The 25,320-nt window shown below is 39.5% G+C and overlaps 1 protein-coding gene across 9 annotated transcripts in view; it reads right to left on the bottom strand.

Annotated features, from left to right (window-relative positions):
* The window catches only part of CCDC171 (coiled-coil domain containing 171), a 302,377-nt gene extending 277,777 nt beyond the window's left edge, over positions 1-24,600 (bottom strand). For 4 of the 9 annotated variants that reach the window (XM_019415438.2, XM_053907960.1, XM_053907961.1 and 1 more), the window contains exons 1-4: positions 23,577-23,879; positions 22,076-22,130; positions 17,465-17,620; positions 7,093-7,228 (exon numbers count right to left, since the gene is read on the bottom strand). In XM_019415438.2, the coding sequence (XP_019270983.1) occupies positions 7,093-7,228; positions 17,465-17,508 (180 nt within the window). In that variant the 5' untranslated portion in view covers positions 17,509-17,620; positions 22,076-22,130; positions 23,577-23,879. Of the gene's footprint in view, positions 1-7,092; positions 7,229-17,464; positions 17,621-22,075; positions 22,131-23,576; positions 23,880-23,899; positions 24,007-24,495 lie in introns of those variants that run through there. The other 5 variants (XM_019415439.2, XM_019415437.2, XM_019415442.2 and 2 more) reach the window with 5 other exon arrangements.
* Between the last annotated feature and the right edge of the window lie 720 nt (positions 24,601-25,320).

The raw sequence follows: 25,320 nt of genomic DNA, 5'->3' as shown, positions 1-25,320 counted from the left end.
TTTATTTCAAGACCTGTAGAGCGGGAAGGCTAAATGTGACTATGTTACAAAACTAAGATAAAAACAAAATGATAATCTCAGAGATTTAGAAGCTCAGCTCAAACAGTCAGAAAGTCAGAGTCTCTATGTTGACTTTAAAAGAATTTCTTATATCTTGTCACCCCCTGGCAGACAAGGTTAAGGACCACACACAAAATCTAATTATGGGGAATGCATAATTACACTACAAGTTGAATGAAGAGTTTCACCAAGTTTCTAATGTTAAGATAGTATGTATCAGTTGGGCATTAAGTAGGAAGGTAGGAGATGGGATGAGGACTTCTGGAATTAGACAAACCTGAAAATTGTAAACTTCCAAATCCCCCTACACATCCCTTACCAGCAAAAGCAGCTTCTCCTCCCTGGGATAATTAGCCTTGCTTATTATTATTACGCCTCTTGCTTAAAGACTTACTAACGAGTGCTCCTGAAACAGTTGCCTTGCAAGAGGATTTGCGAAGACCCACGTCCACCACTCTTTGTCACCATAGATTGACCCAGATGTTAGTGTGCCAAAGGAGGAGAAATACGCAGCCTGCTCCAGGAAAAATAGCTTATGTAGCAAAACAAATGCAAAATCTTGCTAATCTTGTATTAGTAGGAATGTGCAGAACATACATAGGATTGATTTGGACTTAATAAGCTAGTTCCAACAGTTTACTAGGATGGGTGACTGTTAAGCTGAACTTAACACCAGCCTACAATCACTTAATAAAGTCAAAATGCCAGTACTTTCCTGACATAATATGGAGATTTAAGGAGATGGGTGTGATTTCATCGTGAGCAAACCAAAACCTCCTCTTTCCCCGACTACATCCTCTTCAAGAGTGCAAAGGATATTCTTTTCCTAATTAAATGCTATAAAATACACTGGAGTGGAAAACGTAAGCACCCTTAGAAAACTCTGGCAGCTAATCTCTATGTGCCAGAGATTACAGGAGATGGTGGAGATAATGGTGGAATATATCACAACTGAAATGAACTCCCCAGTTTCGATGGAAATAATGGACTTCCAGAGTGGCAAAGTCCAAGTGGTAGCAATTAACCAGCACAGTACTCAGTAGGTACCAGGATTACAGTAGTAATCATAGCAGTCTGACCCCCAGTATTTGTGGTGGTATCTGATTACGGCGTACATAGGAATTAAAGACATGGGCAGCCATCTAAAGCAGCGCTGTCCAATAGAAACATAAGGCAAGTCTCGTACGTAACTTTAAATTTTCTAGTACCAGTATTTTAAAAAGTAAAAATAAATACATGAAATTAATTTTAATCTTTTATTTAACCCAATATATCCAAGGTTACCATTATTTCCCCATGTAATCCTATGAAAAATGATTCGTGACATGCTTTGCATTTTTTGTACCAAGTTTCTGAAATCTAGTGTTTTACATTTACAGCACATCTTAATTCAGACTAGTCACATTTCAAGTGCTCAAAAGACATGTGTATATATATATATATTAGTGGTTTTTTTCTTTGCCCCTCCCCTCTGGCATCATACAAAAAAATGTTGGTAGTAATAACTTTTCCATTAAATTCATGAGGCACCCAACATAAAGACCCAGTAGTGACGATATGCACCATTTGTGAGATGGACGCAATGACCAATAAGCCCATTTTGGTGAGTGTGGGAGCACCTTTGTACAGCCTGGAAGGTACTACCGTATGGGAGTTACATACGAGTATAAGGGTGATAACGCTGAAGCATAAGATGTGGACTGCCAACCATTTGCCCGTTTGATCTCAGATCCATTCCCCAACCCCCTTCAGCCGCTCTACTCTATTATATGATTCCCATGCTCCACGGCCAAATAGCTCTACTTCCAGCAGCATCTCTGGCGGTAGCTGCACTCTTTTGAGGTCCATGTCCCCATCCCTCCCCTCCAACACCCCAACACCGAACAACCCTTACCATGGCTCTACTTTCTACCAGACAGCCCCAACTTCAGGACTCTGATCACATCACCTCTTCCCACTTGCCCTCTGGTCTAGAGGTGGTGGGGGCTTCCTGCTCTTACTAATCTGAATGGCCTCATCACTCCCTATTTGGATTCCTAGGTCTTCCATCATGTGTACAACCAATTCCCTCTATTAACGTCCCTCTTTTTTCCTGACTGGACCATATTTGGTTTCTTCAGCTACCCACACAGCTAAGAGAAACATATCCTCTGCCCATGAGATTGTTTTCTCGCTTAAGCTTCAATACATTCAACAGCCACAAAATGGTGTCTCCCTCCTTTTTAAAACATGTCTGCGTTCTTTAACACCTTTATGCTCAACCGACTATGTCATCCCCCGTATCTACGTGTATGCCCCCTAGAGCATGCCTCAGCCTCTATAAGAAAGGTTTTTCACAATTTGTATGCCATGGCCCTCTGTGCAATCTGGCAGAGCCTTCTCAGGATAATGTAATTAAATGCATAAAATAAAACACACAACAAGAAGAATCCAAGTATAAAATCAAATATATAAGACAAAAGCAAACTTGTGATGCCATCATGTACTTCTTTAATAGCACACTGAACAACAAGCTCTACTTACAGGTCTAACAACCACTGTCATTTCAAAGTAGTGGCAAGTATAAACAATATTTTGAAATACTTCTATAACTGAATTGTAGGTCTGTGACTTCTAGTGAGGATAAAGTCAAAAGTACTGCTAATACCACTATGGCTTGTTAAAGGAGGGCTAACTGGGTTATGCCTTTCATAACTGAAAGAAATGCTTAATGTGAGTTAGAGGGTAATAAACATCAAATATAATTTTTTATTTTTAGGGGTGCCTGGGTGGTTCAGTCAATTTTAAGCGTCCGACTTCAGCTCAGGTCACGATCTCACGGTTGGTGGGTTCGAGCTCCGCATCAGGCTCTATGCTAACAGCTCAGAGCCTGGAGCCTGCTTCAGATGCTGTGTCTCCCTCTCTCTCTGCCCCTCCCTCACTCATGCTCCGTCTCTCTCTGTCTCAAAATGAGTTATGTAAAAACAAATAAATGTAAAAAAATTTTTAATTTTATTTTTAATAAAACCATCCAAGTACATGGATTCCTTGATTTCGCTGTTTCTAAGGACCTCAGTTTAAGAACCCCTACTCTTAAGGGGCCTGGCTGGATCAGTCAAACAGTATCTTCAGGTCCTGAGGCCTAAAAAGTCTACTGTTTTGTCGGTCCTAAGTTCCCAGGACCTTTTAGCTAAAGAAAGTTTTTTGCTCTTTTTATCCTCTCCCATTCTCATTTCTCTAGATTTTCCTGCTCTATCATCACCGTCTCGGCCAAGGAGACATCTGAATAGCTTCATGCTTGCATATCCTATTTCACACATCTGTATTACTGTGCTCAAATGATTCTAACAACCACAGCAACACTGAAAATCTTGTGGCATTGTCCCATCCAATCATCCACATCAACACAACTTAGTCTCATCTGGAAGCAGTGAGTCTTACAAGCAATCCCTCTCTCCATACCCTCTGCCTACTAGTAAATCTCAACAGAAATCTGGTCTTTCCATACCTATCAAAGAAAACTGAGGCTCAGAAAAATTAGATAACTCGTCCAAGAACCCACAACAATAAAATTCCTAGAGATTTTAAAGATATGTATTTTAGTTTATTTTTACTGAGATATAATTGACATATAACATTGTATTAGTTTCTGGTGCACAACATGATTTCATATTTTGTATATATTGCAAAATGATCACCACAATAAGTCTAGTTAACATCTGTCACTGTACATAATTACAAATTTTTTCTTGTTATAAGAACTTTAAGATTCACTGTCTTAGCAATTTTTAAATACACAATATAGTATTAACTATAATCACCATGCTGCATATTACAGCCCCATGACTTGTTTCTTTTATAATTGGAAGTTTGTACCTTTTGACCCCCTTCACTCATTTTGCCCACTCCCTGCACCCCACCTCTGACAATGACCAATTTGTTCTCTGTATCTGAGCTTGTTTATTTGGTTTTTGCTTTTAGATTCCATATATGAGATCATACTGTATTTATCTTTCTTTGTCTGACAATTATTTCATTTAGCATAATGCCCTCAAAATCCATCCATATTGGGGCGCCTGGGTGGCTCAGTCGGTTGAGCGTCCAACTTCAGCTCAGGTCATGATCTCGTAGTCCGTGAGTTCGAGCTCCGCGTCGGGCCCTGGGCTAACAGCTCAGAGCTCGGAGCCTGGAGCCTGCTTCTGTTTCTGTGTCTCCCTCTTTCTCTGCCCCTCCCCGACTCATGCTCTGTCTGTCTCACTCTCAAAAATGAATAAAGGTTTAAAAAAAAATTTTTTTTAAATCCATCCATGTTGTCACAAATGGCAAGATTTCATTCTTTTTTATGGCTGAATAACATTCCTCTGTGTGTGTGTGTGTATATATACACATGCATTTCTGTATCAATTCATCCACTAATGGACATAGACTTTTTTTTAAGATTTTATTTTTAAGTAATATCTACACTCAACATGGGGCTCAAACTCAACAACCCTGAGATCAAGAGTCGCATGCTCTACTGACTGAGCCAGCTGGGTGGCCCAGATTTTAAAGATGTTTTAGGCCGATCACCAACATGATGTGTGTTAGCATTGGAAGTATCTGATAAAGCTAATATATGGCCTTAGTTTTTAGATAATTTCATTCCTCTCTGCCTTGCTTTATAATGGGACATATTTAGAGATTATGTGGCTAAAAAAAATTAACTATATGAGTTTAAAATTATCTAAACAAATAACTGAAACAGTAAAATGAATAGTAATATGAAATTGGAGTTGAACCAATTGTAACTGCCTATTGTGAGAGAATTATCTTTCTTCCCTGAAATAATTTCCTATCTCTTTAATGTGAACACATATTTCAAAACATTCTGATCAAATAAAAGAGAATAGTGCAGGGTGCCTTGGTGGCTCAGTCGGTTGAGCATCCGACTTCGGCTCAGGTCATGATCTTGTGGTTCATGAGTTTGATCCCTGCATTGGGCTTTCTGCTGTCAGCACAGAGCCCACTTTGGATCCACTGTCCCCCTCTCTCTCTGCCCCTCACCCGTGCTTGCTCGCTCTCTCTCTCTCCTCTCTAAATAAATAAATAAATAAATAAACTTAAAAAAAAGAGGGAGAGAATAGTATAGTCTAAGTGAGACTTCTGATGACACCTGTGAATAGTTGTGAAAGAGTATAGATGAATGATTATCTATAATGACACAATTATTCTCAAGTAAAATGTACATTTGGTTTTAAAAAATAAATTTTGAAGATTATAAATAACATACATTTAACAAATATCACTTCATATTCAGTATATAATATTACAATGCAAATAAAAGCAATTACTTCAATTACCCTTTAAAATTACCTCAATTGCCACTGAAAGTACAAATAAAACAGTCATATATTCATGGCTTGTTATTTTAATCAGAAGCTACTGTTCCTTAAATAACCTGAAAAAAAGTTTGGTTTTTTTTATTCAACACACAGCCACTGAGGGCCTACTATGTGTCAGTGAGAAATGGAAGATACAGAGACAAAGCATGGCCATTGCTTCCAGCTCTCAAGAAGTTTAGACGAATGAAGAGCAGGTAAGCATGAAATACATGTTTTAGGTCCAAAATATCTATAACGGTAACAAGATGTAGGAGAGCAAAGAAAGGAGTGATTAGTTTCACCTAGGAAGGTTTTAAAAGGTTTCCTGACAGGACAGCATCAGAATCTAACAAAGAAGGAAGGTAAATACACTGTTTATGTGTAAATATCAATAAATTACAGCTACCGTTACAGTGTACACTTTATAAATGTTATTTCCCTTATCACAACAACCCTCTGAGACCAGCATTTCACAGCAGGAAAACAATGATGAGCAGGATAAATAACTCGCAGGTCACATATCTTGTAAATGGAAGGGCCAAGAAATGAGTCCAGGTTTGTGTAACTTGATATTCTTCCCACCACACCAGGCTAAGCTAAGCTTAAATAACTTGTAAGATTTAAACAGAGAAAAAAAAAAAGATTTAAACAGAGAAAAACAAGAAAACAGAGAAAAATACAACAGACAGAAGAGACATAAACATATAATTTATGAATTATCTTAGTGGGAAAGTACTATCTTTAAAATATATACATATAACATGAAATATCTATTTATACATATACATACATACTAATAAAAGATATAATGACATAATAATACAAAAATAAACTAGGATAATTTATGAATTACACTGTATTTTTTTTAATTTTTTTTATGTTTATTCGTTTTTGAAAGACAGAGAGAGACAGAGCACAATCAGGGGTGGGCAGAGAGGGGGACACAGAACCCGAAGCAGGCTCCAGGCTCTGAGCTGTCAGCACAGAGCCCGACACGGGGCTCAAACTCACGAACTGCGAGATCATGACCGGAGCCGAAGTCAGATGCTCAACCGACTGAGCCACCCAGGCACCCCTGAATTACACTGTAATTTAAAATTCCATGGGGCACCCGGGTGACTCAGTCAGTTGAGTGTCCGACTCTAGATTTCAGCTCAGGTCATGATCCCAGAATTACGGAATCAAGCCCCACATCAGACTCCATGCTGGGTGTGGAGTCTGCTTAAGATTCATTCTCTCTCTCTCTCTCTCTCTCTCTCTCTCTCTCTCTCCCCCCCCCCTCTGCCCCTCCCCAACTCATGCTCACGCTCTCTGTTGCTCTCTCTCCTAAAAAAAAAATTCCATACTCAAATCTACTTAAGACTATTCCACAATTGAGCCATAAAAAACTAAATTAAAATTTCAAAAATGTCTAATTTACAAATCCTTTAGTCACTACAGTCATTCATCAATTAATTTTTTATCAAGTTTAACCCATTAATTAAAATAAATTTAAGACAACATACAAATAAACATAATTCATTAAACTAAGTACTTTAATTCCACTGTATTAAAAAAAACCTGTTTCTTTCTTATAATTCTCTTTAAGCACAAGAATGTCATGGGGATGTTAAACATGGAGTCTGTAACATGAAGTGAAATCAAAAATAATCAAACTCTGCTTTTAACATTATTTGAGAGAACAAAATTCTACCTCTGCATTGTGCTTAGTTGTTATTTCTAATTTTTCTTTCTTAGCCCGATGAAGTTTCTTTCTGAGATCAGCAGTAATATCCAAGTCTGTTTCACTTTTAAACATTTGTTTTACATCAGAGGAGGCATTCTTCAGCCTATAAAATGAGATAGTAAAATATAATTCTAAGTATAATCTCTAGCATTTCTGATATTCTAATAACTTATTTTTCAGAAATCACAAGGAACATGATACAGTTTTTGCCCTAAAGAAACTTACAACCTAATAAAAAATGTTGATCGCAAAATCTAGGTAGAAATACAAAGGAGTGTACGGCTAGAAAGAAACCACCATTTCAAGATGGTACTTAAAGAATGATCCTATCACAAGCTGTGTAGCTTTGAAAAATATTGAATTCTTTTTATTTTTTTAAATACTATATTTTACTTACCGCAAATGTAATAAATACATATTACAAAATGAAGTGTAAGTAACAATATAGATTCAGGCTTAAAAATAGCAGACCAGGGGTGCTTAAGTGGCTCAGTTATAATTGGTTAAGCATCCAATTCTTGATTTCGGCTCAGGTCATGATCTCACAGTTTATGAGATGAAGCCCCACGTCAGGCTCTGTGCTGACAGCATGGAGCCTGCTTAGGATTCTCTCTGACCTTCCCCCACTTGCGCTTTCTCTCCCTCCCTTTCAAAACAAATAAATAAATTTATTAAAAAAAAAATAACAGCAGACTAAAGCACTCTCTTCCCAAAATTAAAATTAGAAAGTTAATGAAAATATCAGCAAAGAGAATTAAGAGAGAAAAATCCACAAGGAGAAAGAACACATAAGATGAGAAAACAGTAATAACATATTAGAAGTTAGAAAGCAGTTGGATAAGTGGTCATTGATTTACATAAGAGATTTGAATTTAAAGCCAAAAGTCGGGGGGGCGGGGGGGGGGGGGCGGCGTCTGGGTGGCTCAGTCGGTTAAGCGTCCGATTTCGGCTCAGGTCATGATCTCTCGGTCCATGAGTTCTAGCCCCGTGTCGGGCTCTGTGCTGACAGCTCAGAGCCTGGAGCCTGCTTCAGATTCTGTGTCTCCCTCTCTCTGACCCTCCCTTGTTCATGCTCTGTCTCTCCCTGTCTCAAAAATAAATAAACGTTAAAAAAAATTTTTTTTTAAATAAAGCCAAAAGTGGAGAAAGCAACCCGATTTACACCTGAGCCCCCAAAAGCTCAATTAATTGACAACAGCTTTGCAAATGGGATAAAAGTAGAGCAGAAAACAAGATAATTGGTTGAAAGTCTGCCAAACAAATGAGATCCTCAGATTCTGTACCCTATAGATGACACAACTGGGTACCAATCTCTTCCCCACTCTGGCAGAACACTAGGTAAGGGTTTATTCCCTGGAGAGGATAAAACAGAAGGTCTCTGGATTAGAGACATCAGATACAAATGGTGTAAAACCTCACACCAAAAATAGGAGACTCAAGTCAAAAATTATGTAATAAGTGAGAGCCCAGGTCTTCTAAAACATCTTGCCTGCCAGAACAATGGCAGCCAAGGAGAGAATGGAAGGATCTTCCCTAGAGAATCTAACCAGCAAGGTGAAAAAGACCTAAAGACACTGATGCTAGGGGTTCTCCAATGAACAGCTTAACTACATCATCCTACAGAGAATGCCACAAACACAAAGTCTTACCCACTGAGCTTCCAATCAGCTTGATAGGCCCTGCCTTCATTTTTTTTAATGTTTGTTTATTTTTGAGAGAGAGAGTGCAAGCAGGGGAGGGGTACAAAGAGAAGGGAACAGGGAATCTGAAGTAGACTGTGCACTGACATCAGCGAGCCCAATGCAGGGCTTGAACTCACTAATCGTGAGATGATGACCTAAGCTGAAGTCAGATGCTTAACCAACTGAGCCACCCAGGCACCCCTCTACATTTTTTTTTTATTTTTTATTGTTTTGAGAGAGAGAGAGAGTGAGAGAGAGAGAGAGAGTGAGAGCGTGAGTGAGGGAAAGAGGCAGAGAGAGAGAGAGAGAGTGAGAATCCCAAGCAGGCAGCACGCTCAACGTGGAGCCCGACACAGAGCCCGACACAGAGCTCAATCCCATGACCATAGGATCATGACGTGAAATCAAAAGTTGGACACTCAGCCGACTGAGCCACCCAGGCATCACCCTATTTTAAATGTGAACAGACAGCTAAGGATCACCAGAAGTTAGGAAGCAAGAGTTAGAAAGAGACAAAATTGTGGGGGTAGGGGAAGAGTCCTCAAAGACTATGCAGGGGAAAGATAGCTTTAAAAAGAGGAAAAAAACATATCTTCAGACAAAAAGAGAAGGTCTAATATCCATAAAACAAAAACTGAATGTAATAAAGAAGGAAATAATCAGAGAACAAAAAAAAAGAACTCTTGGAAATCAAAACACAAACTAAGAAAAGAAAGGCCAAATAAGTAAATGTGAAAGAAAAATCTCCTGAATGCCTGAAAAAAAATTCCAAGGGAAAATAATTTCCACTTAGAATTTTATGCCCAACAAGTTACTTTTCAAAGACAAGGAAATGAGAAAGTTCTAGTTCATACCTACAAAGCACCAAAACATTTACCTCCTATGAAGTGGCTGATGGAAGATTCCACTAAAATAAGGACCTAAACTGAGAAAGACAGGGGATCCCAAAAGTAGGGTAAGACCAAAAAAAAAAAAAAAAAAAAAAGGCAGCAAAGGGACTTCCAGGATGGTAAAGAAAGGAGCACCAGGTAATAATTGGCCAGTAAAGCACAGCACTAAACGCCAATCTGTCCCAGCTGGAGTACTGGACTGGCCACAGCTTCCAGGAGTGATTTCTTGAAGAAGATGCAAACAGAACACAACAGAATACTTCCAGGGTATGGGTGGAACAGGTGAAGGGGATTTAGGAACATACTTATCAGGATGAGCACTAAGAAATGTACAGAATTGCTGAATCACTATATTGTACAAGTGAAACTAACATAACACTGTATGTGAAGTATGCTGGCATTAAAATTAAAAATAAACCAGAATATTTCAACTATCATATAACTTGGTTGGAACATGAGGTTGAAGTCATGATAAATTCATAGAAATTAAGCAAACTAAACAATCAATGAAACAATTATCAAATCCAAGAAAAACAATGTACAAGAGAGAAAAAACTAAATACTCAGAGGCTCAACTAGAAAGTTTCCAAAATTATAATACCATAAACACTGAAAACTAACCAAGATTGCAATATTAGTAAAGGGGACAGAAAAAGGAGGCAAGCATGAATGAAAATGAAATTATGATCTTCTGTAGTCAATAGATAATGGCTAAACCTGAAAAATCTAATACCAATATAAAAAAAATTTTAAGATACAGGGGTACTTGGGTGGCTCAGTCAGTTAAGCGTCCAACCTCGCCTCAGGTCATGATGTCACAGTTCATGAGTTTGAGCCCCACATCGGGCTCTCTGCTGTCAGCACAGAGCCCACTTGGGATTCTCATTCCCCTCTCTCTACTCTTCCCCCACTCATCCTCCCCCTTTCTCAAAATAAATAAACTTCAAAAAATTTTTAAGAGATACAGATTTTAAAAATCATCTCGGAGTATGGTGACAGTGCTCGCTTTGGCAGCACATACACCAAAATTGGAATGACACAGAGATTAGCTTGGCCCCTGCCCAGAGTATAGTGACAGATGGTAGCTACAGCTACACTTTTAGTGAGCATAGCATAACATATAGACTTGTTGAATCACTATCTTGTACTGAAATCAATGTAACATTGTGTGTCAACTATACTTCAACACAGAAAGTACAGAATTTTAAATAAAATTAAAAATAATTTTTTTAAGGAGTACCTGGGTGGCTCAGTTGACTGAGCGTCCAACTCTTGATTTAAGCTCAGGTCATGATCCCAGAGTTGTGGGATCAAGCCCTGAGTCAGGCTCTGCACTGAGCATGGAGCCTGCATAAGATTCTCTCTCTTTCTCCCTCTGCCCCTCCCCTACTCTCTCTCTAAAATTAAAAAAAAAAAAAAAAAATTCTGAGGGTCACATTAAAAAAATTTTTTTAATAATAATTTTTTTAAATATAAATCATCTTGGAGAGTTGAAAATGATTGTTTCGGGGCGCCTGGGTGGCGCAGTCGGTTAAGCGTCCGACTTCAGCCAGGTCACGATCTCGCGGTCCGTGAGTTCGAGCCCCACGTCAGGCTCTGGACTGATGGCTCGGAGCCTGGAGCCTGTTTCTGATTCTGTGTCTCCCTCTCTCTCTGCCCCTCCCCCGTTCATGCTCTGTCTCTCTCTGTCCCAAAAATAAATAAAAAACGTTGAAAAAAAAAAATTAAAAAAAAAAAAATTCTGAGGGTCACATTAAAAAAATTTTTTTAATAATAATTTTTTTAAATATAAATCATCTTGGAGAGTTGAAAATGATTGTTTCTAGGGATCAAGACAGTGATCAAGCAAATTAGTACTGTCATTTTTCCTAATAGCAGTAAGTCTTGTAGAACATTAGATTCTTTAAATAATGTATATATGTAAAGTTAATTTTTTTCAATAAAACTAAAAAACCAATAGAGAGAACCAATGAAACCAAAATTTGGTACTTTGAAAAGATTAACAAACTTGATAAATCTTTGGCTAGATTGACAAAAAGGAGAAAAGACTCAAATTATAAAAATAAACAATGAAAGAGGGAATGCCAACCTAGAAGGATTATAATAAATACTACGAACAATTGTATGCCAAGTTAGACAATGTAGATCAAATGAACAAATTCCTAGAAAGACTGAAATTATCAAAACTAACCCCAAAATGAACAAAATCTGAATAGACTCATAACAGCTGAAGATACTGAATTTATAATTTTAAAAAATCTAAAAACAAGGCCCAAGTCCAGATGGTTTCCCTAGTAAATTCTACCAAACATTTAAAGAAGAAATAATACCAATCCTAACTTTAGAGGAGGTAGAAACACTTTCCAGCTCATTCTATTAACCCAGCATTACCTAAGATCAAAGTGAGTCAGACATCACAAGAAAGAAAACTACAGACCAATTTCCCTCATGAATAGAGATGCAAAAAATCCTCAACAAAACATTAGCAAACCAAATCCAACAACATCTTTTTTTTTAATATTTTTCTGTTTATTTATTTTCAGAGAGAGACAGAGTGCAAGCGGGGTTGGGGCAAAGAGAGAGGGAGACACAGAATCCGAAGCAGGCTCCAGGCTCTAAGCTGTCAGCACAGGGTCTGACGCAGGGCTCGAACCCACAAACTGTGAGATCATGACCTGAGCTGAAGTTGGATGCTCAAACGAGTGAATCACCCAGGCGCCCCCCAAATCCAACAACATCTTAAAATGACTACACAGCATGACCAAGTGGGATTTATCCCAAAAATAGAAAGTTGATTTAATGTCTGAAAATCAATTGACATGATATACCATTTTACTAAAAGACAAAAATTACACAATCATCTTAATAGATACAGAAAAAGCATTTGACAAAATTAAATACCTATTTGTGATTTAAAAAAAAAAAAAAAAACTTGGGGTGCCTGGGTGGCTCAGCTGGTTAAGCATCCGACTTTGGCTCAGGTCATGATCTCATGTTTCGTGAGTTGAAGTCCCACATCAGGCTCTGTGCTGACAGCGCAGAGCCTGGAGCCTGCTTCAGATTCTGTGTCTCCCTCTCTCTCTGCCCCTCCCCCACTCACACTCTGTCTCTCTCTCTCTCTCAAAAATAAATAAATGTTAAAAAAATACATTAAAAAAAAAAACCTCAACAACCTAGGGATATAAGAAAATTTACTCAATCAGATAAAAAGCATCTATGAAAAACCTACAATTGGCATACTTATTGGTGAAAGACTGAAAGCTTCCCTTAAGACTGGGAGCAAAACAAAGATGTCCACTTCTATTGGAGGTTCTAGGCAGTACAATCATGCAGAAAGAAAACAAACAAACAAACAGAATGTATATTAGAAGGGAAGAAGTAAAACTATCTTTTTTTTTTTTTTTAAGTAAGCTCTATGCCCCTATGTGGGGCTTGAACTCACAACTCTGAGATCAAGAGTTACATGCTCTATTAATTGAGCCAGCCAGGCACCCCAGAAGTAAAACTATCTTTATTTATTTACTTATTTATTTATTTTTAACGTTTATTTATTTTTGAGACAGAGAGAGACAGAGCATGAACGGGGGAGGGACAGAGAGAGAGGGAGACACAGAATCGGAAGCAGGCTCCAGGCTCTGAGCTCTCAGCACAGAGCCCGACGCGGGGCTCGAACTCACGGACCGTGAGATCGTGACCTGAGCTGAAGTCGGACACTTAACCGACTGAGCCACCCAGGCACCCCTGTAAAACTATCTTTAATTGCAAAGGACATGATCCTTTAAGAATATCCTAAGAAATTCATTAAGAAACAAAAAACTGGAATTAAAAAGATTTTAGCAATGTCACAGAATGTAAGATCAATATACAAAAATCAATTACATTTCCATATATTAACAATGAACAATTCAAAAATTAAATTTAAAAAAATAACTCAATGTATAATAGCATCAAAAAAAAAAGATTTAGGATTAAATTTAACAAAAGCAGTGTAAGCTTTCTATAGTGAAAATACAAATTATTATTTAAAGAAATTAAAGATTTAAATAAATGAAAGACAATGCACATTCACATTCATGCACTGGAAGAGTCAGTACCATTAAGGTGGCAATCATCTCCAAATTGATCTACAGATTCATCATAGTCCCTATCATAATCCCAGAAGGCTTTTTTGGTAAAAAATTGACAAGCTCATCTTAAAATTTACATGGAAAAGCAAAGGACTCAGAATAACTAAAACAATCTTTAAAAAGAACAAACGGGAGAGCTTTGACTTCCTAATTTCAAAACTTACTACAAAGCTACAGTAATTAAACAAATAGCATGGAATTAAATTAAGAAAAGACATGTAGATCAATGTACCATAACTGAGACTAGAAACAAATTTATATTTGGCCCATTAATTTTCAATAAAGGTGTCAAGGCAATTCAATAGGGAAAAAGCAGTCTTATCAACAAATAGTTCTGAAACAACTGGCTATCCACACATGCAAAAAGATTAATTTAGACGCTTACCTCACACCATACATAAAAGATAACTTAAAATGGAGCACAGACCTAAATGTAAAAACTGAAATTATATAACTTTTAGAAGAAAACATAGGAGAAAAATCTTCATGACCTTAAGTTGGGCAAAGATTTCATAAATACACAGATATGAAACCTAAAGCATAGTCCATAAAGGAAAAGAATTGGAGGGGTGCCTAGCTGGTTCATTTAGTAGAGCATGTGACACTATCTCAGGGTTGTGAGTTTAAGCCCCACGTTGGGCATGGAGCATACTTAAAAAAAAAAGAACTGGACTTCAAAAAAATGTAAAACATTTGCACTTCAAAGAGACATTATTAAGAAAATGAAGTCAATGGGGTTGAGTGTTCAATTCTTAATTTTGGCTCAGGTCAGGATCTCACAGTCAGTCGGTCAGTAAGCCAGTCAGTCATGGGATCAAGCCCAGGGGTCAGGCTGCATGCTGGGTGAGGAGTGTGCTTGGGATTTCTTTCTCTCTCTCTACCCCTCCCCTGCCCACATGTGGACACACGCACTTGGGCTCTCGAAAGAAAGAAAGAAAGAAAGAAAGAAAGAAAGAAAGAAAGAAAGAAAGAAGAAAGAAAGAAAGAAAATGAAAATGAAGCCAAGGCAACAAATGGGAGAAAATATGTGCAAATTATATATTTGATAAAAGATTTGTATCCAGAATATATAAAAAACTCCTAAAGCTCAGTAACAAAAAGACAACCAATTTAAAAATGAGCAAAAGATCTGAATAGGCTTTTCACCAATGAAGATATATAAATGGCAAAAAAAAAAAAAAAAAAAGCACATACAAAGATGCTCAACATATTACTCATTAGGAAAATATAAATTAAAATCATAACATGCCACTTCACATTCACTGTAATGGCTATAATCAAAAAGTCAATCAAAAAAATTCAATCACTTATATTGTACAACTGAAACTAACATAGCACATCAAGTTAATTAACCACACTGGAATTAAAATAAATTTTTTAAAAAGATCAGAAAATAAGTATTGGCAAGAATGTGGAGAAACTAAAACCCTCATATATTGCTGGTAGAAATGTAAAATGGTTCAGCCATTTTAGAATACAATCTAGCAGTTTCTTTTATGTTTTTTTTACATTTATTGATTTTTGAGAGAGAGAGACAGAGCTTGAGCAGGGGAGGGGCAGAGAGAGAGAGAGGGAGACACAGAACTCAAAGCAGGCTCCAAGCTCCACACTGTCTGCACAGAGCCTGACGCAGGGCTCGAACTCACAAACTGCAAGATCATGACCTGAGCCAAAGTTGGACGCTTGACTGACTGAGCCACCCAGGCACCCCTAGCAGTTTCTTAAAAAAATTAACATAGGGAAGCCTGGGTGGCTCAATCGGTTAAAGGTCTGCCGGACTCTTGGTTTCGGCTCAGGTCATGATCTCACAGTTTTGTGAATTCAAGCCCCACATCAGGCTCTGTGCTGGCAGCGACAAGCTTGCTTGGGATTCTCTCTCTCCCTCCCTCTCTGCCCTTTCCTCTACTCTTACTCTCTCAAGTAAACAAACTTAAAAAAAAAATTTAACATAAACTTACTGTACAATGAAGTGATGCTGGTCCTAAGAATCTACACAAGAGAAATCACCTCCACCCAAAGACTTGTACACAAATGTTCATAACAGTATTTTTCATAATAACCAAAAAGTGGAAACAACCTGCATGTCCGTCAGCTGGTGAGTGGGTAACCAAAATGTGCTATATCCATACAACAGAATAGTATTCAGCAATAAAAAAGAAACGAAATACTGATTCCTGTTAACAATAAGATAAACCTGAAGAACATGCCTAGCGAAAGAAGCCAGACACAAAAGACCACATATTGTGTGATTCCATTTATATGAATTGTTCAGAAAAGGAAAATCTATAGAAATAAAAAGTAAATTAGTTGTATATAGCAAAGTTTAACTTCATTTAGCCAGATTCTAGAACTCTAAAGAATGATTTAGTCATTAAAAATCATGGCAGATAAATATTTATGTGGTAAAATGTTCCCTCCAAAAGTGAAAAGGCTTTCAGCAAAATAAAGTTTATATTTTATTCCCTACCTTTCTCCGGAAAGGACTTAAGGTAGCTTCTAAAGATAGGTGGAAAATGTTTCTATAGCAAATCCTATTTATAGTTGAAGTACATGTTAGTCATGGTCTTTGCCCCACCCACACATCCTGGCTGAAAAGGCAGTCTAGATCAGTTCTTCTCAAACTAAACATGCGCCAGCACTATTCTCCTCAACCCCATACATGATGCTCTTGTAAAATGTAAAATATGTTTTAATTTTTTAGAGAGAGTAAGAGAGAGAGCATGAGCAGGGGAGAGGGGCAGAGGGAGAGAGAGAGTGAGGATCTGAAGCAGGTTCCACACTCAGCATGGAGCGCAATGCAGGGCTCAATCCCGCGACCCCGGGATCATGACCTGAGCTGAAATCAGGAGTCAGAGTCTCAACGGACTGAGCCACCAAGGTGCTCCTAAAATATGTATAAAATGAGTAACTAAATGTGCAATTTTAAAAACAGATAAAATACAACCCCAAGTGTTTTATTACCAGATTCCACGAACAGAAAATTACTCTGTTACGTGATTATAAAAGTTTCTAAACACTTTCAATTTCTGTACTTGTTCCTTTGTAAACCACCCTTTGGGTTGCACTCCCCAAAGTGACTCAGTTTTACACGACAGACTTAGAGTTTTATATTTTTCACATTAGAGGTGAATCAACCAAAAGTAGGCACCTCCCCCAAAGGCTGATATCCGGGGTGCAAAAGAGACAAGCAACAGCAATTCTTGGAATACAAACTGCAAGTAAAAACAGTTGGGATGGGAGCTAAAACCAAAGGAATGCCTGACCAGAAGTCGTGAACTACCACCAGGGCAAGAAGGAAGAACCAGAGCCACCGAGACTAGGGCTGACCAAAGGAGGGACCACAGAGAAATGTGAAGCCGCAGAAATATGAGGACAAAAGATTTAGAGAAGTAGAAACAAATAAGCAATTCTCTAAGGACAGGAGAAAGCACACACACTCTGACTCTCATGGATGAGTTAACCAAGGAAAACAGACTGTTCTGGTGCCTGTGAAGTATCCTGCCTGCTCCTCCAGGCACACAAAGCCTCGCCCCCCCCCTTAGCACACTTCGAGAATCCTTACAGTCAGCAGCCCCAACCACTTCTCCCTGCTGCTTACGACCCAAAAGCTCTCAACAAAAGGAAGAGACTGGAGGCTTACCTTTGGGTATCAACAGGGGCATCACTCAAAGTATTTAAACTCATGGTAAGTCTTCCAACTTTCACAATAGCCCACTGTTTCTCAATGATATACTTCGTTATTGATGATTAAAACCGTCTGAGATGTCTGTGGCTTACAGGTTAGATGGGCTGAAGTCTGTTAACATAGTAAACAATATAACAGTGGTTATATATGTGAGTCTTGAGACTACGGGTGATTTTCGTGTTTTTCTTCAACTTACTTGTATTTTTAAAATTATTGCATAACACACATTTAAATACTCATATTTTTAAAAGCTATTACATTTAAGATAGATTAGAAGCAAAAATGGCAAAATGTTAAAAAAATATTCCTTCTTGTAACAAGTTTCTATTATATTATTCTAATTTCTCTAATAAAAGGAAAAATTATCTCAGTAAAATAGTGACCAATGGGACGCCTGGGTGGCTCAGTCAGTTAAGCACCCAACTTCAGCTCAGGTCATGATCTCACAGTTCATGAGTTTGAGCCCCGAGTAGGGCTCTGTGCTAACAGCTCAGAGCCTGCAGCCTGCTGTGGATTCTGTGTCTTCCTCTCTCTACCCCTACCCCTCTGTCTCTCTCTCTCTCTCTCTCTCTCTCTCTCTCCCTCAAAAATAAACATTAAAAAAAAATTTTTTTTAAATAGTGACCAATTACTCTTGAACTAGAAAAGGAATGTAGAACCTATTTCTAGGGAACAGAATTCAGTTTGAAAGAAAGTGAAGTCCAGGGACATTTTTAAGTCCCTAAAGCCTTTTTCATAAGTGAGATTTTTTTAAGCTTATTTATTTACTTTGAGAGAGAGCATGCACACAAGTTGGGGGGCAGAGGGATAAAGAGAGAATTCCAGACAGGCTCCACACTGTCAATGCAGAGCCTGATTCGGGGCTCGAACTCAGGAGTCATGAGATCATGAACTGAACTGAAGTCAGATGCTTAACCAACTGAGCCTCCCAGGCGCTGGGCATAAGTGAGATACTTTTTTAATGCAATGCTACAATCAAAGAGACCAAAGTACTCCCAACAAATGATCTCATGGTAATTTTTAAAGTCCTTCCCTTAAGGGACCAAGGAAGAATAAAGAGAGTAGTTGTCACTTACACTGACCTCTCTGGAACCCCCTTCTATGGGAGATAATCCAAATTATACAAAGCCCACTATTTAAAGTTGCTTTACTATATTTATAAAGGAATCTCTGGAGAAATATTTTAAACAGAGATAACAATAATTAAGCCCAAACAGATACAAATAATCAAGATCCCAGAAGTGTCCCTTGGTATCCCTAGAAGAAGTGCAACATCCCAGAAAGACCATAGCTTTGGACTTGGAGAGATGTGACTTAGGATGCCTTTAAGTATCTTTATGAGTGTTGCTGTGGGCAAGTGGCTTACCGTGTGAGCCTGTTTCCTCAACCTTAATAAGGGAATAATTACATCAATCTCATATATGTGAGATAGAAATAATACATCCAGCATATATACAGTTCTCAGTCACTGTACCTTTCTGTTACTGAGCACAAACCCTACTCTCTATTACCCTCTTTTACTGAACACAAACTTTGAGAATGGGACAAACTTCAGGCAAGCTTTTCTGACTTCATGGAATGCCATTTTGTGTTGTTTTTGTGCGTTAAAAGTTATGGTGGCTTGTTTCTGAGATTTCCTGGCCCTGTTTCCTCCTGCAGTTTGGTCTAGGCCATTGCTTTGCTTTGCCAATCAAGATGGAAACAGAACCTCAATGCTGAGAACCTAGTAATGATTCCTACAGACAAACACCTAGGGATATTTAAAAACAATCAGTGATTTAGCTGATACTGCAATAGTGTGACCCAAGACAAAGATGGAATTTTTACCAACATGGAGGGAAGAATTCTATTTCCCCATGGACCCTAAAGACTAAGTTTGGAAAGAGTGGCAGACAAACAAATACCACTGTCAGTTTATTGATCACCTAATACAGTGCCAAACCCTGTACCTGTGATTCATACGCAGAACCCTGGCCCCTATGACACTGCAATGCAAAGATTATCTTACCTGAGGTTTATATCCTCACTTCAACTGAGGAAACTCATCTGATTCAAAAAGGCTAAACGACTTGCGTAAGCCAGTCACCAACTAAATGGTAGATACTAAGGACTCAATCAAGCTCTTCTGATACTGAGTCCCCAAATCTTTTCACCTTACCACCGTGCCCCCAAAGGTCAGACTTCAGAGAAACTGTCCTCACAATACACAATGGAAGTTAAAGAGTTAAAACCTAGAAAGAACAAACTCTTCTATACTTAACAGTAATGTCCAAGGCTAAAAATCAGATATATAAAATGTTTCTATTTTTGTGAAAAAGATGAAACACATACACACACACACACACACACACACACACACACACGTATACATATGTGTCACAAAATGCACAAACAGAACCCCTAACTCACAGGAAAAGGATAGGGCTTTAATAATGTCCGTTGTGTTGTGTTTTGATTTTATCTTGGGCAGAGAAGTACGGGAAGAGGTAGTTTACCAAATTTAATAAAGTTATTCCAAGAAAGCTAAATTAAAAGGAATTAAGTAGGGGCACCTGGCTGGCTCGGTTGGTAGAACATGCGACTCTTGAACCCATTGAGTTCAAGCCCAATGTTGGGTGTAGAGATTACTCACAAATAAAGTCTTTAAAAAAAATTAAGTAATGATATGTGTCACAACATGGGTAAACCTTGAAAACAGTATGCTAAGTGAAAGAAACCAGACACAAAAGGCCACATATTGTGATTCCATGCATATAAAATGTATGGAATGGGCAAATACATAGAAACAAAAAGTAGATTTGTAGTTGCCAGAGGACAGGGAGAAGGGGAACTGGGTCTGAGTGTTAATAGGTATGAGGTTTCTTTTGGGGAGTGTTCTGGGTTTCTTTTTGGGACTGATGGAAGTGTTCTGGAATTAGATAGTGGTGATTGTTGTAGAACGTGGTGAATATGCTAAAAACCAATGAATTGTACACTTTAAAACAGTGAATTTTGAGATGTAAGTTATACCCCAATTTTTTAAATTCATCATCAAAAGAAAAAAATCCTATCTAAAGTCTCCTTTAGGGGCGTCTGGATAGCTCAGTCAGTTAAGCATCCGACTTTGGCTCAGGTCATGGTCTCACGGTTTGTGGTTTGAGCCCCACATAGGGCTCTGTATTGAAAGCTCAGAGCCTGGAGCCTGCTTAGGATTCTGTGTCTCCCTCTCTCTGCCCCTCCCCCACCTCAAAAATAAAAATAAACTTTAAAAGTAATAACAATAATTAGGGGTGCCTGGGTGGCTCAGTTGGTTGAGTGTCTGACTCTTGATTTTGGCTCAGGTCCTGATCTCATGGTTCGTGGGATCAAGCCCTACATTGGGCTTTGTGCTGATAGTGTGGGACCTGTTTGGGATTCTCTCTCTCCCTCTCTCTCTGCCTCTCCCCTGCACACGTGCATGCTCTCTCCTCAAAGTAAATAAACTTTTTTTAAAAAAAGGAAAAGAAGATAACGAATGATGAGGCAAGTAGCTAGGTACAGTAATGAAAATGTCAATGAAATAAGGAGTTAGGTCAAAGAATTACAGGTTCCTCACATATTGCGTTCCAAGCTTTACTTGAAACTTCCTGTGAGATGCCACAAATTAAAATAAACACTTTAGCTAATCTGTATGAGTAATTACAAATTTCTTATGACATGCAATCAACATCAGCCTTCCTCCAATATGTATCTAACTCTGTAAATAATGCTTTCCTTTTGAAAACACTCAATACGCCATTATCTATAAACAAATTATGATACCTCAAAGCCACTCCTACTATCATCACAACAACTGTAACAAAGATCCCCTCTCCAGACAGAGTGCTAAAAACTTTCTAGAGATTATCTGATTTCTGTCTATACCAATCCCGAGGGGGAGATATTGTTAACGTCCCCCCTTTCTATCTAAGGAAACTAGGGCTTAAAAATATTCAATCACTTGTCCAAAGTCAAGTCTCTAGTACGCGACAGAGTCTGGATTCAAGCCCATATTGGCTGACTCCATAGGTCTGCTGTGTGCCTTGCCACTGGCCTTCAAGACATGGTTCATGCCCAGCCAGAGAACATGTGAGGCGTTGCTTGTCAGGGAAGCACTTCTACTCACTACTGCAGATTTTTCAAACACATCTCATTCTTCCCTGCACCCTACCCCATCCAAACTAACTACAAGTCAGGGGCTTCCTAATGAAGGAGGACTCAGATCTCCAGTGGATTTTCAATCCAAATGCACTACCACAGGCTTGGGCCCAAACCAGGCTATCCTGTAGCAGTGATCGATAAAGGCAAAGTTTAATTCAGCTTTTTATGTTAATGTATTAATAGATTAATCTTCTGTTGGTAGTGGAGTTGGACTATTCTCACCATTCCTACTAAAATAGATGAGGGATATTATGTATATCCTTCTTCAATAACAAGTTATTTAGAAATAGGTAATGGGGCAATTGAGACCAAGGGATCAATGATCTAGACATCCTAAGAGTAAATACCAGCCAGAAACACAATTCTACTTTAGATTTCAGAGCCACTGCTGGTACAAAGTTTTCCTACCTCACAGTCGAGTCCTTCAGTGGATCATCCAGAATGTATTCATCTCTTAGTGTGTCTGTACAGATCCAGGGGGAAAAGGGAGGAGGGGGGAATGAAAAGATAAAAGCCACTATTATTGAGCACTTACTATGTGCCAGTTACTGCACTAACCATACCCTGATGTCACTGAATCCTCCCAACAGTCTATGAGATGATTATGCCCATTTCACAGATAAGGAGCACTAAGGCTTGGAGAGGCTGAGTAACTTGCATAAAGATATTCAATGGGAGGGTTAGAATTCAAATTCACCTCTGGCTGACTCCTAAGCCCACCCTTTTTCATAACACAATGCTGACTTCAATAATAACATCTGTGTTGGGGAATTCTATCTGCAGATTTCTATATTTCACCTTTAAAAAGATGTCTGGTTCTTTCATCAAAACAAACCATGACAAGGGGGCTGAGACAATCAAAGAATTTTAGAATTAAATAGGACTTTAAAGACCAAGTCTATCCTCCTAAATCTCACAGATAAGGAATCTAATGTCTAGTAAGCTTAGGTGATTGGCCTTAGGTTACTAGGCTAATAAAACTCTATACCAGGACTAATACACAAAGCTCCAGATTAAAACTACTCCCTTCTTTCCTCTTAGCAGGTTGCACTGCCTTTGTTTCTTCTTCATTTCATGAGAAACCACTGTAATTTCTGCTCTACCATCGTTTTGTTGTTGTTAGGCACTAACTCTTCAATAAAACAGGTGACAAAATGGGAGGTGACAAATGGGAGGATCTTCTCTCCAAAATTATGTGAACTATACAAAACATCGATGTGTTTTGTATTCGAAAGAGGTGAGCACCAACTGAAATTGGTGAGTAAATTTACGCAGAATCATGAGAGATCTACTTAAAATGAAAAAATATTTATTTGCCTAGGATAATTATCACGATGAAATAAAGAACAGTCAAAAGGAGGCTCTACTTCTGTAGAAAATGTACAACCCTGGAAAAACAGCCAAATTTTCTACATCTGTTAGAGTCCTGAAAGTAAGCAGTGGAAGCTACAGATAACAGCCTAACACAATTCATTCTTTATTTATCAAACATTTATAAAGTGTCTAATGTGTGGCTGGCATTTTTTTTTTTTTTTTTTTTTTAAGGATGAAAAAGACGTGGTCCTTGTCCTCCAAGATCTTACTGATTATCGGAGGGGAATAGCTCGGTAGTCAGGAGTTGTAAACCTTAGAAGCAAGGGCATGCCCTCTGGGTCCCTATTCAGTCCTCTGGGTACCTCTGCAGCGGTCTCAGATTAAGATGCTCCAAGGGGATCTTTCCCCCAAATATGCGGAGAGGCCCAGCCCAGGGAGCTGGAGGCGTGTCCCCACAAACGACAGCAACAGTCCCAGGACAACCACAAACTAACTCGGGGTTCCCCATAACTCTCACTGCAGCCACCCATACCGTTCCTCTCAACACCTCCCCGACCAAGTCGTTCGCCTCGAAGCCCCCACACCCCGTGGTTACCTCAGGGGGCTCCCGTGGTCCAGACAGACACCCAAGACCCCAGGGGCAGCTCCAAATCTCAATGGTAGAAAGAGGTCTAGGCCGATCGCGGGGGTCAGAGCAAAAACTGTTGGAACCCGACGGACTCTAGGACCCGGGAGGGGGAACGAATAGAGAAGGGGCACAGGAGTGGACAAGCCCTAGGGAGACGGTGTTTACAACGGCCACTTCCGGAGACTGGGCTTCCCTCGCAGACCTTCGCAGACTTTCGCAGGCCTCCCGGCCCCGCCCCAGCCGACCTCTCTCCTCCCGCCTCCCGCGGCCCGAAGCTCCGGGATACGCACTCGGAGAAAGCCGAGCTCGAGTTGGAAGAGCTAAGCCCGCGAAGCTGCGCGGCCGCGCTGGAAGGCGAGCAGGCGCATGCGCCGTTGCTGAGAAGCGGCGCGCCCGTGCCCGCGCGCCTTCCCGCGCCGCGCCCGTCCCTCCCGCCACGAGAACGGCCTGGCCCACGCTCCAATGTGCTGTTCTCGTGAGGTCCCCAGGACTTCAGAATCCCAGTCTCAGAATCCCAGAGCCGACAGACAGTGCATTTTTCTAAGCCTTAAACCCTTTCCGCGTTTACTAAAAAAAAAAAAAAAAAAAATCTTAGGAGGCTGGATCCCCGATTGTGCATTAAACTGCGGATCCTAAGGCCAGTGGAGCCCTTCGGGGTCTGTGGATTGGTGCCAAAGCCTGGCGGAAATTCTCGGGACTCCGCTTCTGCGCAAGTGACTGGTTTCCCGCTGTTTAGCCTGCTCTCTGCCTGCCAGACGCTTCTTGTTCCCTCCCCCCATCCCCATTGTAGCCCAGCTTGGGGTGGTAAACAGGGCCGGGAAAATACGGGTCAGCGCGCTGATACTGTTGCAGCGCCTTTCATTATAAATATTACGTAACGAGGTACCTTGCAAAAAAAGTCCTTAGAGCCTTAACGTGCTCCCATCTCTTTCCAGTCTTCCTCCAAGCCCCCTAGTGCACGCGCACACACACGCGCCTTCCTCCAGTTGATAATTTATACTTTGGTTTCTTCCGGTCGCTGCTTCACAATCTGCTGCCGCCCCAGGAAGATTGGAAAACCAAACCCTCTTTTGTTCCTTGGCATTTGAAAGCCTGTTCCCCAAAGAACAATGCAATTTGGCGGGGATTTTGATTGAGGATTTTGTCTTCACCACCTCCACCTCCTCCGCACAAAAAGGCGTTTGATACAAAATGAACCTTTAATGCTAAAATTGTGCCATGTTAATTGTAATCAACCTGAAACCAGGTGTAGGGGCCGGCTTTTCCGTGTCTCCTTGGGGAAAGCCAACGGTCATAAATGCAAATATAAATTGAGATTAAAACATCCTTGATTCCTGTAACACTGAAACTTCAATTGGTTTGAGTTTTCACTTAGATTAAAAAAGGAAGCCCGTCCCCCTTCCTATTAATTTTGCCAGAAAGAGGATAATTACTTCAAAGGAAAGAGTTTATGGAAAGGAAAAACGAGCCCGCTCTAACATTTAGAAATGCAGTGGAAAATTACAACAGACTAATGAGATTAGGGCTTGTTTGGCTTCACAAGTTTCAAATATTTATAAGACTTATTTATGTTTTTTAAAAAATCACAAAATTGGGGCTCCTGCGTGTCTCAGTGGGTCGAGGGGCGACTTCAGCTCAGGTCTTGATCTCCCAATTCTTGGGGTCGAGCCCCACCTCCAGCTCTGTGCTGACAGCTCAGAGCCTGGATCCT

This window comes from Panthera pardus, unplaced genomic scaffold, assembly GCF_024362965.1.
Source record: "Panthera pardus isolate Hobbes unplaced genomic scaffold, ASM2436296v1 HiC_scaffold_20, whole genome shotgun sequence".
Taxonomy (NCBI): Eukaryota; Metazoa; Chordata; class Mammalia; order Carnivora; family Felidae; genus Panthera; species Panthera pardus.
The sequence above is the reverse complement of the archived record's forward strand: the minus strand, read 5'-3'. Positions and strand labels throughout refer to the sequence as shown.